Consider the following 14,960-nt stretch of genomic DNA (forward strand, 5'->3'; position numbering starts at 1 on the left):
TTTCGTTTCTGTCACTCTTTCATTGTACGTTGATGACCCTTGAGGGGCCGGTCCGGCCGAGCGTAATTATGACGCAAACAGTGACGACGCTAAAAATGGAATGCGTGATGACATGAATCATGTTTCTGTTCACGAGACTCGACTCGGTTTGATGAATGCTTGTTTTGGATTAGATGAACCTCGCCTGCGGCGATTCATTCGAACAATATCGCAGCATCCATCGTACCGACATTCTCTCATTCGACCCACGTGCACGTGGTTGCTTTGCTCAGAATGCTCGCTCTTATTATACTCAAATCACCGTTCATTCATAAAGATGCAAAAACTGTGAGCCCGTTAAACAAAAGGGTGGGCTGCCGATGGTGATGCAGCGCTAATCCAAGTGGAGTTGGGGTATCGTTTCATCTCCATCACACGGCCACCGATTGCGTTACCGCAAGATGAGATCGGAAATTGTATAAGAAAATGCGGCGAGATCAGCTTGGTCGTCAGTTGAAGTTCTCGTCGCGTTCGGGCAGGTCGAAAGTCACGATTTTTGTAGCTTCTTACGCCCTTGTTAAGTGTAGTGTTTAGTAGTGATCAATTATTCCAGTAGCAACAACGACAAAATGAGCTACTTGTATGACTACATGGAACGGATGCTGCCGACATCCTGGAGGAGGAAGCGGATTCGACGACCACTGATGATTTGGTCACCACCGGAATGTAATTGTCCACCGGTTTATTTTGCTTATCATCAAATATTTGATTGAACCGATTGTGATTACATCATGTGTGAGATATGTCGCTAGTTGATGGGGTTTAGTTGTAATTTTCTCCCGTGAGTTTTGCTAAACGAAGATGTGAATGATTAACGATGTGGTTGAGGGTTGAATTCCGAACGAAGAATGGAACTAGTGTGACGGATGGAGTGTTTTGTGTTGACGTAGGAGGTGTTTGAAGAATGTGTTCAATAAACAACGGAGAAGTGTGTGCCTTCAGTGATCGAGGCACTTCCCACCTGCGCGGATGACGGGATTGTTTAGAATGCAATATGAGTACCGATTTGAATAAGTCAATATGATGGTGGACAGTGTTTTACTTGTTGTGTTTAGTTTTGGACAATGTGTGGTGAGGTTAGTGCTAAAGTGCAGGATAGCGTAATCGCGTAATTTTAGCACCAAGAGATGCAGGTTTCGCAATTAAATTTTCTGCATTAACCGCAATTTGTAGTTAAAATGCGATTATATGCTACCTATCGGAATTCTGACCTTGCAATTGTAAACAAGTGATGATGCAAGACATTTTATAAGGTTTCATATGGGTGCTTAAATGTCTACTTATTTTCTGCTTTTTAATTAAAAGCTTTTGTGATATTAGTTGTGAAAAATGTACGGTTAGTGGATGAAGCTAAAAAATCAGTGGGATTAGTCTTTTTTAAAGTATGGGATCAAGATCTGATATTTTTCCTAGTCCATTAAAAGTAAAGTATAAAAATTTAAAACTATTTTCTATGTTTCAGAATATTCATTTTTTTTTCCATGAATACCACTAAAAGCCGAATTGGTCCTTTGATCAAAAACCGCTAGGCTGAATGTTGGCTTGATAGAAATTAAATTTAGATATTTTTTTTTATAAATTTTGGACTGGAAATAAATTGAGAGATCACGAGTTATTGCAAATTTTAAAATGTTTTGGAACTTTTGGGAACTTTCAAGATTCTGAGGCTTTGAAATATTGTCATCATTTTGGGACTTCAAAAATATTTCCTCTACCTAAAACCTGGAAATTTTTCGAGATTCCGGACATAGAAAAGATTTCAAATTCCGAAATAGGAATATTTCTTAGAATAGAAACAAGAAAAGTGCTTTTCGAGATTTTGGGACTAATATTTTCGAGATCTTCACCTTCTTTTGGCTTTATTACATCCCTACTGGGACTTTATGCTGACTCTCACCTTAGTGTTCTTAAAAGCATTCTAAGCGTATACAATTTTTGCATATGTATGCCTATTGTGTGGCAAGCAGTGCTGATGAAAATAATTTCTTCTACGCTCAACTTAGCTGAAAATGAAGACAACCTTAACAGATAGACCAACTACCTGCATAAATTTGAATTTTGACATAAAAGGATTCTCTTGATCATGGCAACCTCTGAGTAATTTTGGATTGGATAATCAAGCACTAGTGAATATCATCAAACGTGTTTTCGTTGATATATAATGAGCTCATTTGTTCGTTTCGCTCGTACGTCACAGCGAAATTATTCAAAAAGAATGCAATTCATCTACACTGGGTTGAAGCGCTACTCCTTGCGTGTGATGGTAAATGATAAAAACAGACACTGGTGGTAAGTACAATCATACTCCATGCCCAGGGAAGTCGAACAATTTTTCAACCTGAATAATTCCTAGACCGGACCGGGAATCGAACCCAGCCGCCTCCTGCATGGTTATATTATTTATAGCTGCGTCTTTACCCACTGAGGCCCCAATATATTTGAGATGCCTTGATTTTTTCCAAAATCCTGGCAGATTAAATGAGGATTTTGAGCTTTGAAATTTAAGAAAATATAGATTATTTTGCCACTTTGGACTTTGTGCTAGTGGTGCTTTCAAAACAACTTTTGTGTACTTATCGTAGTTTGATTTTATTGATTTCAAAATTATTAACAAGTAGATTCCTTGTAAAATTCTGAAACGTAATTTACCATTCAAATAATGCTTGTAAGAAAATCCTGAGAACTTTTAGCCGGTCATAAAAGGGTTAACAAATTCATTGATTCTGGGACTTAAATAAAGATTAAGAAACTGTAGAACATTGCCTAAGAAATTTTTAGACAATTATTGACTTACGAAAATTTGCGATATTATATCGAGCTGCTTCTTCTTCATGGTTTGATGCTCTTACACGAACTATCGCCTCCTTTGAACTTTGCGTTCTTGAAGCACTTCTACAGTTATTAATTAATCATATTCTTTCGAGGTTCTAGAATAAAAAATATTGTCCCTCGGCAAAGTTCGAGTGGTAGGAAACTTCTCGAATGATTTAATCTATTGAGAGTTTTATATGCTAACCATGCATTTTTAAATTGTGTGGCAAGTACAATGACACTCTATGCCAGTGGTGCTCATCATGCGGTCCGCCGAGAGTCTATGGAATGTATATTTTTTCAAATTAAGATTTCCTTGGATTTCATATCAGAATTCTTTTGGAACTTTTTTTTTCTTTGATTTGTTTTCCGTCGATCTTGTTCTCCGTGCTGAGCACCAATGCTACCGACACTAGGGAGGCAGCTCCCACTCGTGGACCCTATCTATCTACCCATCAACTCATTAAAATGGGCCAAACGGCTTTACTTCTCTTCCGAAGGAAGGCGTGATCAGAGATGTTTTGCCTCAGAACATCCCGGCGGCGCCGGCCGGGATTGAACCCAGGCCAGCTGGGGTGAGAGGCAATCACGATCACTAATACATCACCGGCACCGCTGTTTTTTTATCATCTAAGTTATTTTCAGAATTCCGTCCAAATTTTTCAAAATTCCTCTCGTGTATTCCATAAAATGTCTTAATGATTTGCCTCCGTTTGAATTTTCCTAAAATTCCGATATCAATATTTTATAATTATCGCATGACATCATCCTCAGATGTTGTGAGTTTGAACTCCCATTAAGTTCAACTCAAAACAACTGCTAAATAACCTCTCCTTGACGCTGTCGAGAATATTAAATTCTCTTTAAGATTCCTTTAGAATTGAATCAACTTCAGATTCCCTTTCGAAATCTATTAAAAAATCTTTAGAAATTAATGTCAGTACTCATAAGAAGTCCTTATCAGCATTTCTTTGTTACTTTTGCCAGAATTTATTTGGAGTTGTGGAGTTTGGATATTGTTTGGAATTATCCTCCAAATTCTTTTTGAGTTCTTCTCAGAGATTTTCTGAAATTCTCCTTGGCATATTCTCAGAATTGCCATGTGACTACACCTTTAAATTGCCCAAGTATTTCCTGAAGATTTCCTCACAAAACCTTTCAACTTCTTTTCAGAATTACTTTCTAGTCTCCTTGGAATGCCCTAAGAAAACTATCCAGAATGTCCTAGGAATTCTCTTCGGAATAACCTTAGGATTATGTAATGGCTCATCGAAATAAAATTTTAATGTTTTCCTGTAAATTCCCAACATATCCTAAGTTTTTTTGAAGCTCACTGTTTGTAGAAGAATTTCTTACTACAATCTTTCACTTTTCAAAATTCAACTGGATTGAGTGTGACAGCCTTTGGATAATTTTCATGATTCTGTAGCTCGGGAAACTTCTTAAGTCTTAATGAGGCCTTGAAAATCTTTCAAGATATCCAACTTCAAAATATTAAAATAATTTTAGAGCTCATAAAATCTGTTACAGTTAAAGTTAGTAATTATGAGAATCTTCCTTTTCCAGATCAGAAAGCTCATGTCTTTCCGGGTCTTAATCCGCTCCAACTTTTTTGTTGTAAGTTATCATAACCACCAAGTCATCGTCAATGCATATTGCTTTGAATAATTACATGTCGATCATCATCCTACATGAAGTATTTGAAGCAAAAGATCACCACCGATCGCATTTCCTCTATAATCTGCGAATGCTTTCCGTAAACAAATTGCATTAAAAATAGTACTGCGTTCTGACCTGGCACCGCAGTAAACAACGGGTCATCATCGGAAACTGTGCTTCAAACGCCAAAATTACATGGTCTTTCTGCCAGTTTACCACAAACTACACGCTGCTTCGCTAATCGACATTTTCAAACCAGCGGCGATGCGTTCCGTGTGTAGATCAGATCAGCTAATAGTGGGTTCTATTTCTCGCTGCAGACCCAAATATGAGTAATAGGTGGTTGATTTGAATGCGATCAACCGCACACGGCCGGCCCCGCCATGAGCTCGCTCTGGGAGCGTTCCGTGGGAGTTGGATATTGTTTTGATTGCATGCCGCGTCTCCTCCCGTCAGTTGACCGCACGCGTTAGCTATGTGCACTGTTTGGAGGCGTGATGCGCAAGTTTAAGCAAATTCAAAAGCGATGAGGAACTGTCGGTTCATTCTCGACCGTTTCTGGCATGTGGGTGCTATTTTTAAATATGGCTTTATCTTCACTTTTAGGAAAATTACTACTTAACAACTTGCCGCAACTGGAAGCACCTTTTTAGATGGATGCGACCTTGACCAGATTTGTTCAGTTCCTGTGCTTGGCATGGGTGAACGAGGATGTGTGTGGTCAGATCGATTTGATTGATTGGTTGAAGTTTGTTCGTGTTAATATAATTGTGATTCACTCATACAGCATAATCATCGTCAATTGGTTTCTGCAGAATGCGCCTAGTCAGAGAAATTGTTAGGAATCAATTCTCTTTGCCAAGATGCTTTACTCATTGAGATCTTCTTCATACTGGAGAAACCCCCGGCACCGGACATACTTTAGCGCCACACGACTTCAGTGAGATGTTGAATCATGTCCAGTGATGCAGACCAGTTGGGTGATTTATTGTTATCAAGTGTTCTACTCAAAGTGTGACTGATGATTGATGTTTGAAAATGTCTTTACAATTCAATTGAAAAGCATTTCTAGATGATTCAATGCTGCATTACCCCAGAAATATTATCTGCAGGATTCATACCGCCGAACCAGATGATGATGACTTCATAACAATCAACCCATAATTGCACGCTGTCTGCTCCCCGCGTACGGGTGTTGTTGCTGTCACGAGACTGCATCGTCTGAAGGAATCGTGACTTATGATTAGAATCAATCATCTCATTCGGAAGCGTTGAATAGTACAGCTCCCCTGCTCGGAGTCGTTGCATCCGCTTTGTTCTATCTCCCATACGTATCGATCGGTAGTGATGATTATGGTTATTATCGATATTCAACCGCAGGGTAATAAATCAACTTCTGATTAATCGTTCGGTTCACACCGATCAATTGTTTGCCAATTGTGATTGCTGTGAACTTTCTATCTCGTAAGAAAAAAGTATAGCAAGATGTTAGCGATGTATTTGATTAATTAGAAATTCCAGATATTGTGACGACACGGTGGATTTACTGATTCTTGTTCTTTATATGTTGGATTGCACAACTATGTTAATGAATTTAATCTACACACAATTTAATCTCGACTCCTGAATAGCAGTCCGAATGAGGTTTAATCAACATATCGTGCGTCTTAGGTATGCATCTTTCTCTGTTGTTTGCAAATCAAAACACTCTTGTCCACTTCTTAAAGAGCATGTAAGAGCAAATCAAGTAAGTGTGAAACCTTGTTGTTGTTTTAAGCTCATTCAAAATGATAGCCCACCGACCACAGGCAATGAAAATGAGTGATCTTGAGTTTGTTTTTCGGTTTGTTTTTGGTGAAGCCATGACTTTTGTTGTTTAGTGAATCATTTCTTGTAGAGTCCACAAATGGCCGCCACGTAGGCTTTACATGCACTTCCACTTCGAATTTTCAATTACACAAATCTCGGAAATCGGTGCTCCATTTCACCTGAAATTCCTACTTCATGTATGCTGCAGTGCAGCAAACATGGAGTAACAATTTGAATGTTGCACATGTCGTAGCAGCTGATATTTGTGCACTTAAAGTTTCGAAGTGGTTCCAAGAATAAGGATGTCACAGCGATTCACCTTAAAGCAATCAATGAGTGCAGAACGAAATTCTGATTTTTAACAATGAATCAAGTATGCCACGACAATATTGTGCATAATTAACGATACGGGAAGGCTTGGAAGTTATGTCAATTGCGAATAGCATTTCGAGAAAATGTTCTCAAAAATAGGATTATTATGAGTAATTTTTTGAAATTTATATATCCTATTAGCCATACTGCTTTTTCACTCCGCAGCTTTTTTAATTCAGCTTTTCAATAATCTCTTACCGCAAGTCCTATAAATAGAGATCATACCTACTACGTAATGATGTAGTACTTTTTTTGACAAATTGACATGGGTGGTATTATTGCCGTTTCTTCATTGTGCATCGTTCAATGAAGATGGAGAGCATGACTGTGAGCTTGATTCAAATCAGATTTCTCGATAACTGGTAGCTCACCCACGCATGCTAACACTACCATCAGATAGGGAAAATTTTCCCCTACCATATAGTGGTGTTAGTAAGCGTGTGCGAGCTACCAGTTACGCCAAATCGACGATCAAATGCATTGTTTACAAAAGCTGATACGTCCCTTTGAAAAAGTTATCGAGATTTGTTAACACTCCGATGCCTCTGCATAACATACCCATTTCTTGATGAATTTCAAAAATTGTGGTACTTCTAGAATTTTAGGGTCTTTAGATTATATTGATTGTTAAAAGATTAAAAATAGGGTCGTCTACTTTATTCAAAAGCGAAAAGAGTCGTTACACTTTTTTTAAAGGAGTGTTTATGGGTTTTGCAAGTGGCCTATGATACATAAATTAGATTAATGGGCACAAATGTTCATAATTAGCCAGAATACAGTCATGGTTCCTATATATGGATCCTGGAGACAACAGAACGGTCCTCCGGAAGATTCTGAACGTCCATAAAATTGGTCAATCCACGAAACTGATCCTAGAGCTCCGCGGTTTTTTTTTCGAGATCATTAGGAACTGTAATATAAAAAATAATTTGGGTTTATGACATAAACACGGACCCGGATGGCCATGGGAGCGTGCTAAGGAAGATCCGAAACATCTGAAAAAGTGGTCAATCCATGAAACTGATTCTAGAGCTCCGCGGTTTTTTTTTCGAAAACACTAGTAACTGTGACATAAGAAATAATTTAGGGTCGGATATACGAAATAATTTGGGGTCGTAACATAAACATGAACCCGAATGACAATGAAACCATCTTCCGGAAGATCCGTAAAAGTAATGCATCAATGATACTGATTCTAGAACTTCGTGGTTTTCTTGAGAACGCTTCGAACTGTGAATTTTTTGAAAAAAAATCACTGTTTTTTCACAGTTTCGTGTATGAAACAATTTTACGGATGTTCCGGATCTTCCGAATGACGGTCCAATGGCCATTCATTCTTTCGAATGACGGACCCCAAATTCATTCTTATAATACAGATCCTAATATATGCCAATCCAGGTCCATGTTTAGGTCCCGACCTAATTTTTTGTCTTATTTCACAGTTCCAAGAGATTTAAAAAAAAACTGCTGAGCTCTAGAATCAGTTTCATAGATAAACCAATTTTACCGATGCTCCGAATCTTCCGAAGGACGGTTCCATAGCCATCCGGGTCCGTGTTTATGACATGAACCCAAATTATTAATCACAGTTCCTCATGTTTTCGAAAAAAACTGTGAAGTTCTAGGATCAGGGGTTTATGGATAAACCACTTTTACGGATATTCCGAATCTTCCGGAGGGCCGTTCCGTTATCTCCAGGTTCCATATATAGGAACCATGACTGTATTCTGGCTAATTATGAACATTTGTGCCCATTAATCTAAATTATGGATCTTAAGCCACTTACAAAACCCATAATCACACCTTAAAAAAACGTGTAACGACTTTTTCGCTTTTGAAAAAAATAGGCGATCATTTTTCAATCTTTCTACCATTACAATAATTTACAGAGCCTAGGAATTCTAGAGGTACCACAATTTTTGAAATTTATCAAGAAATGGCTAAGTTATGTCATTGCAAACTTGCTGTTACACGTTTTTCGTAGGCTTCGAAGTCGGCGTAAAGTATTTTACCCACCGTATTCAGAGTTTTAAAAAGTACACTGGAAGTATGCTGATGAATTGATGACTTCTAGGGGAAATGACTGTAAAGATAGCCTATTGATCTAAATATTAAGCCTATCCTTAAAAATTTCTTTGAAACTGTTCTAGGATGTTTAATCTTAAACTAATGGAGTAAGAGATGAACTAGCCATACGGTTAAAAATCTCTATAATAAAGAAAAAAATAATGGAGATATGGGACCATTCTATGAGACTTTGAATTAAATGCAAGCATTACGACTGTGGAACTACAGTGTAAAGAATTTTGGGCGAATATAAAGAAAATTCTATGGATAGAAATTTTGCATTAAAAAAAAAATTAACGATCTTCTCGTATTTTCCGAACTATTCACGGAATTTCTTGGGAATCCTGAGGGCTTCAAAGGCAAATGTAAGAAAAACTTCATGTGAAATCTAAGGATAGCTTTCAATGTAATTCTAAGCACCACCTAATTACTGGTGAATTTTAAGAATAATGCCAAGGAAGTCCGGGAATGGTTTCCAAGTTAATTGGAAACGATAATTCAAAGCATTATTCGCGATGTCCTAGCTCGATGAGCTACATTTCGTTTTATACCAACCTGATTTGAGACCAACAGCGCAGAATGTAGTGTCAACATGTCCCGCCCACTACTCTCTTCTATCCTTGGCGACTTTCTGAATGTAGATGAATTTCAAGGGAATACTTGAAGCATTCCTAGGGAATTTTGAGGTGGTTGAAGCCTGATTTCATGGGAATTTAAGAAGAATAATGTAATAAAAAAATTGTTGAAAACTCTAGGTATATAATAAGGAGAAGTAGTGAAGAGAATATCAAAATAATGTTGGAATTTATTTATAATTCTAAAAAAATTGAAGTGTGTAGTCTAATATGAATTTCAAGACAGTCTTGAGTAACATTCCAGGGCAATTCAGAGGAATATTCGATAATAGTAATTCTGAGGAGAGTTCATAAGAGAATTTCTCGAATTTCAGCAAAAATGTGAATCATTGCCCATAACAAACAATTACGTTTCATGCAAATCGGAGATGGTCGATTTTTTCCGATTCGTCATTTGGCGTGAAACTGCTCCATTAGATCGTCACTTATGACCTAATTGCTGCACACTACGAAAAACTCATGTCAATTTCGGTGCTCTGTGACGGACAGGGATTATTAGTTTACGTTTTATCCTTTTCGTCAAAGTTAAATGAACTAAGATACAAATTCTACAAATGCAGATAAGTCTGTCAAGCATACAACCCGTAGTCGATGTGCAGAGCACCCAAAATTTAAATTTCTCGTATACATTACATACAAGGCAATGTGACATATATGTAGATAGGCTTAGTGGCATATTCATTGGTGGATCGTGTCCGTACACTTCACCCCGTTATTATTTCCAAGAATCAATGAATGCAATTAGCGAAAACGTGCCCCGTGCAAGGTGGTACGGTTCGGTGAGTTTTAAGAGCAATTTGCATTGAATACTACTCAAACTGTCAACTGACTAATTCGATTGCTATGTATACGTGTGGGCGTTCTCTCATAGAATATTTAAAACTTCTATTCTCTGATTATTAGTCAGTCTGAAAGAGTCGTTGTTTATTTTCCAGACGCCCCTTCTGCCGACGTGTTGACAATCAAGAAGGTAGATCTGTGCATCGAGGAGAATGGAAAGCTTCATCACACCAAGCGGTTCGAGCTGATGAATAGGGATGGCCTGAACGGACCATTGCCCCGTCTGGTGGTCCGGCGAGGTGCACTGCGATCGACCGTTCGATCGAAGTCGCGATGCCATGAGTTTGATCTTCACGGTTGACGGCGATGAAAGGCCAACGCACGGTCACGGATCGCTGGTGGGGGTTGCCCTTCAGCAGTATCGGCATCTGATCGAGGATCCGCTGGAATGGGGAGCTGCCATCGATTTTATCAGTGGTGATGTGTTGGAGATTTTTGTCAAACCAGCGGCTACGGCTTCTGTGACCAAGTGGAAGCTGGACTTTGATACGAAACTGTTGAGCGAAGGATTCGGGAAAAGCTACTCAATGCCGCAGCCATTCTATTTGCTGTTCAATCCATGGTGCAAGGATGATCAGGTGTATTTAGAAGGTAATAAATATAATGGGTATCCAAAGCAAGAATTTCTCTGATCTTTATCAATCCGTTTGCAGAAAAACCACTTAGAGACGAATGTGTTATGAACGACACGACTTTGATATGGAGAGGTTCCTATAACCGACTGCGACCGTCGGTCTGGAAGTTTGGTCAATTTGAGAAGCACATTCTTGACTGTGCGCTGCTATTGATTGACAAGGTTGGCAAGGTAAGTGCTACTCATCGAGGTGATCCGATTCGTGTTTGTAGGGCCATATCGGCCGCTGTGAATTCTCCGGATGACGATGGAGCGTTACTCGGAAACTGGAGTGGGGATTTCTCCAGTGGGACTGCTCCAACCAAGTGGGTAGGATCGGTGGAGATTATGCAGCAATACTACAAGAAGCAGAAACCGGTTAAGTTTGGACAGTGCTGGGTGTTTGCTGGAGTTGTTTCAACAAGTAAGTCGGAATGGCATTGGATTTGATGGATTTGATATCTTTCCTTTTGTAGTTGCTAGAGCAATCGGTATTCCATCACGAGTGATCACAAACTACTCATCGGCTCATGATACACAGGCCTCACTCACGGTGGACTATTTTGTGGATAAGAATGGTAAGATAATGGAAGAGTTAAACTCGGATTCCATCTGGAACTATCACGTGTGGAATGAAGTTTGGATGCAACGACCTGATTTGGGTATCAGCTCGGATGGAGACTATGGAGGATGGCAGGCGATTGATGCTACTCCTCAGGAGATGTCGGATGGGATGTTCCGCTGTGGACCGGCCTCGGTGTTGGCAGTTAAACTGGGAGAGATTGCAAAGCCCTACGATAACAACTTCCTATTCGCGGAAGTCAACGCGGATAAGGTGTTTTGCAGGTATACGGGGCCTGCTCATCCACTGAAATTGATTAGAAAGGATATCCTAGGCATTGGCCATTTCATAAGTACCAAGGCCGTTGGAAATTGGGTACGCGAGGATATCACAAGTAGCTACAAGTTTGCCGAGAAAAGCCAAGAGGAACGCGATACCATGTTGAAAGCTCTGAAACAAACCAATAGTGCATTCAGCAGGTACTACTTGAACGAGGACTTCAATGAGATATACTTCAATTTCAAACTGCGAGATGACATCAAGATTGGGGAATTATTTTCAGTGGTTTGTAACTAACCTACTTTATCAGTTGTTCAAATAATCATTGCGTGTTTTATTTTCGCAGATTCTACAAGTAAAGAATCGATCCTCGGAATCGACTCACATCGTCAACGGTTCTCTGAACGTGGAAACTATTCTCTATACGGGAAAAGAGCGAGACATGGTCAAGACCGAAGCGTTCAGCATCGCTTTGATGCCAAGCTCAGAGGAGTTTGTCAGATTAGTGGTCACCTTCGATGAATATTTCAAGAAGCTACGAGATCAAGCTGCGTTCAACATTTCCTGTCTGGCTACCGTTGAGAAAACGGACTACGAATTCTTTGCGCAGGACGACTTCCGCGTTCGGAAACCTGACATCAAGATCAAGCTGTCTGATACACCGGTTTCGCAAAGCCCAGTTGACGTGACGTTTTCCCTACTCAATCCGCTCCCGATTTCCCTCAGGAAGGGAATATTCCAGATTGAAGGATCGGGAATAGAGAAGCCATTGATTTTTAAGGTAAGTCTAGTTTGTTTTTAATTTGAGATTTGGTTTTAACGAAACCCACCATTGCAGCATTCGGAGATTGCAGTGGGCGAAACGATCAGCAACACCTTCAGTTTGACGCCGGAGTTTGCCGGTCGGGCAACGATTGCTGCCAAGTTTACGTCCAAAGAGTTGGACGACGTTGATGGTTTTCTTGCCTTTGAAGCTAAGCCTCGGCCAGAGGATGTGCTAATGGAAACTACCGAAAATGCAATAATCGCTCGAACAGACGTTATCGATTGATGACGGTTGGTAGTATTTATCTTTTGTGTCGATGTGTTCAAGAAATGAATGTATTGAAAGCCAAATATCAATCGATTTTGTACAAGCTTTGATCATATTTATAAACCTAAATCTACTTATTAATTTATGCAATTTGTATCCACTTTTAAATAAACTATTTATCGTAGCATGAAACAAGCTATTTCTACATTCTATGATATCACCTTCTTAAACCTCTTCCAAAGACGGGTTCTGCGTTGGTGTCCAAGTAATAGGTACCTCGTGTTTCGATCGGAACTGCGTCGCCCATTGCGACAGGACCGGTTTGACATTGTTTGTTATTGAATTCGTTCATATTGCCACATTGAAACGCAATGAAGCCATCGCGTCTATTGACGGACTCTGCGTAGTACACATAAGATCGTCCATGGCTGCAGGCTCCGATGAAATCCTCCATCCCATTGCATCCCGGTTGATTGGGTCCGCCTCCATTGGGATAAAAATCCACGTGACCCAGATTCTTGTTATGTCCTAACATCCCTGCGCAAGTGTGAATCACATCCACAAACCGTGCATCACTGGGGTCAAGACGTTTATCCGGTTCCGAATCAATGAATCCGGGAAGTGCCGGATCGAGACCCGTAACACGGGAAGCCTTTCCCGAATTTATGGAACTGCCAGCAAATCCCGAAGTGTGGGCTCCCAAGCTGTGACCTATGATGTGAACCGAGTCCAAATTCGTTCCTCGTTCTGTTACCATTCGATCGATCAGTGATCCCACGTGGCGTCCGACATCTCGAGTTGCATATGCCGATCTAAAGTACAGGGTATCGTGCGCTAATGGGCTCCAGTCGACCACTGCAAAAGGGATAATGGTTTTTAAATCGCTTGTTCAAAATGTTCTCCGACTAACATCTTACCGAACACGTTCATATCCTCTCGTTTCAAATAGGCATCTTTGACCTGCTGGCACACAGGGCTGCTGATCGAGTTTTGCCATCCGTGGATAACGAACTTCGTTGGGAGATTTGGATTGTACGTCTGAACGAACTTCATCGGAACTGACGGATCGTTGGTAAACTTGAATGCCGTTGGACTATCTCTGGTGTTTCTATTATTTAACCGTGAAATATGTATCATAAATAAAACATAATGTTAAACGAAATGCAAATATTTGTCGGAACTCCCGAGCAAAGTTGGTTAACAAAATGAAAGCAAATCGATATTAAAGTTTGCAGTTCCTATCATGATGAAAACTCATTTTGATTTCAATTGTCACGACATTAGTCTGATATAATATTGTGCTTTCATTATGCAGCCAAAACTTTTTAAATGAAAGCGACTTAACTTGAAGTTCTGCTGTTAACGTCTTGTTTAAAATTTAATTTAAGCTCATCTGTCGTTAAACTAACGATTATTGTTTATTTGTTTTGTTTAACACATTTTAGGTCATTCGTTACTTGCCCGGGGTGAGATTTGAGCTCAAGTTTTTCAGCGTGAGAAGCATGGATGCTAACCATTTACGACAGGCCCGTACTGAGTTAAATATTATGAATGCAAAATTAGAACTCAAATTGATTTCATTGAAAGCAAGATTAGTTTTCCGTTTGATTCAACAGTGTAAAAGGTTGCTCTCATTTTTGCTGTGTTAACCGTTAAGTCAACCAAAATGAGATCAACAGGAGTATTTAAAATAAGTTACATCATAACAGCAAATTTTGATTTCAATTTGATCTCCAGCTTTGCTCGGGCTTTTAACACAATTTCGGTTCAACTGGTTTAATATAAATAACTATTTTGAATGATAAACAGCTGATAGACTAATAATTAATGACCGCAATTGTGTCTGGATGAATATACCTTAACATGTTGGTTTCACCTCCTCCATAGAAATAAAAATTTCAACATAAAGCTAGTTTACTTTCGTTTCGAGTTTTCCAAGTCTCAGAAAAATTAGTGCATTATGCATGTATTATTAATTTTTCATTACACTGAAAGAAAGGCTCTAGAGGAACGCATCTTGGGGAACGAGTGTACCGGAGGTCCCGGATTGCGATCTAGCGTTGGTGCTGAGAAAAAACGGGATAGTGAAGCGTGTAATCCGGGAGAAATTCCCTGCATAGTTGGATCACGATATGAACATAACTGTGCGAAATCTACACACTTAGAAATACCTAATCTTACACGTGACGGAATCCATCTTTGATATAAAGGATGAGACGTAAACAAACATGTCATGTAAAA

General features: G+C 39.4%; 1 protein-coding gene and 1 pseudogene across 4 annotated transcripts in view; one reads left to right on the forward strand and one right to left on the reverse strand.

Annotated features, from left to right (window-relative positions):
• The window catches only part of LOC135717269 (lipase member H-like), a 60,647-nt gene that overhangs the window by 26,986 nt on the left and 18,701 nt on the right, over positions 1–14,960 (reverse strand). For 2 of the 4 annotated variants that reach the window (XM_065239267.1, XM_065239268.1), the window contains exons 3-4: positions 13,637–13,827; positions 12,905–13,574 (exon numbers count right to left, since the gene is read on the reverse strand). The exons of the other annotated variants lie outside the window; for them this stretch is intronic. In XM_065239267.1, the coding sequence (XP_065095339.1) occupies positions 12,937–13,574; positions 13,637–13,827 (829 nt within the window). In that variant the 3' untranslated portion in view covers positions 12,905–12,936. Of the gene's footprint in view, positions 1–12,904; positions 13,575–13,636; positions 13,828–14,960 lie in introns of those variants that run through there. 4 annotated transcript variants of the gene reach the window in all.
• On the forward strand, positions 453–12,909 carry LOC135717266 (annulin-like; annotated as a pseudogene).

The sequence above is a fragment of the Ochlerotatus camptorhynchus genome, unplaced genomic scaffold (genome assembly GCF_037179485.1).
Source record: "Ochlerotatus camptorhynchus isolate MF236.1 unplaced genomic scaffold, CSIRO-AGI_Acam_v1.1 ptg000054l, whole genome shotgun sequence".
NCBI lineage: Eukaryota > Metazoa > Arthropoda > Insecta > Diptera > Culicidae > Ochlerotatus > Ochlerotatus camptorhynchus.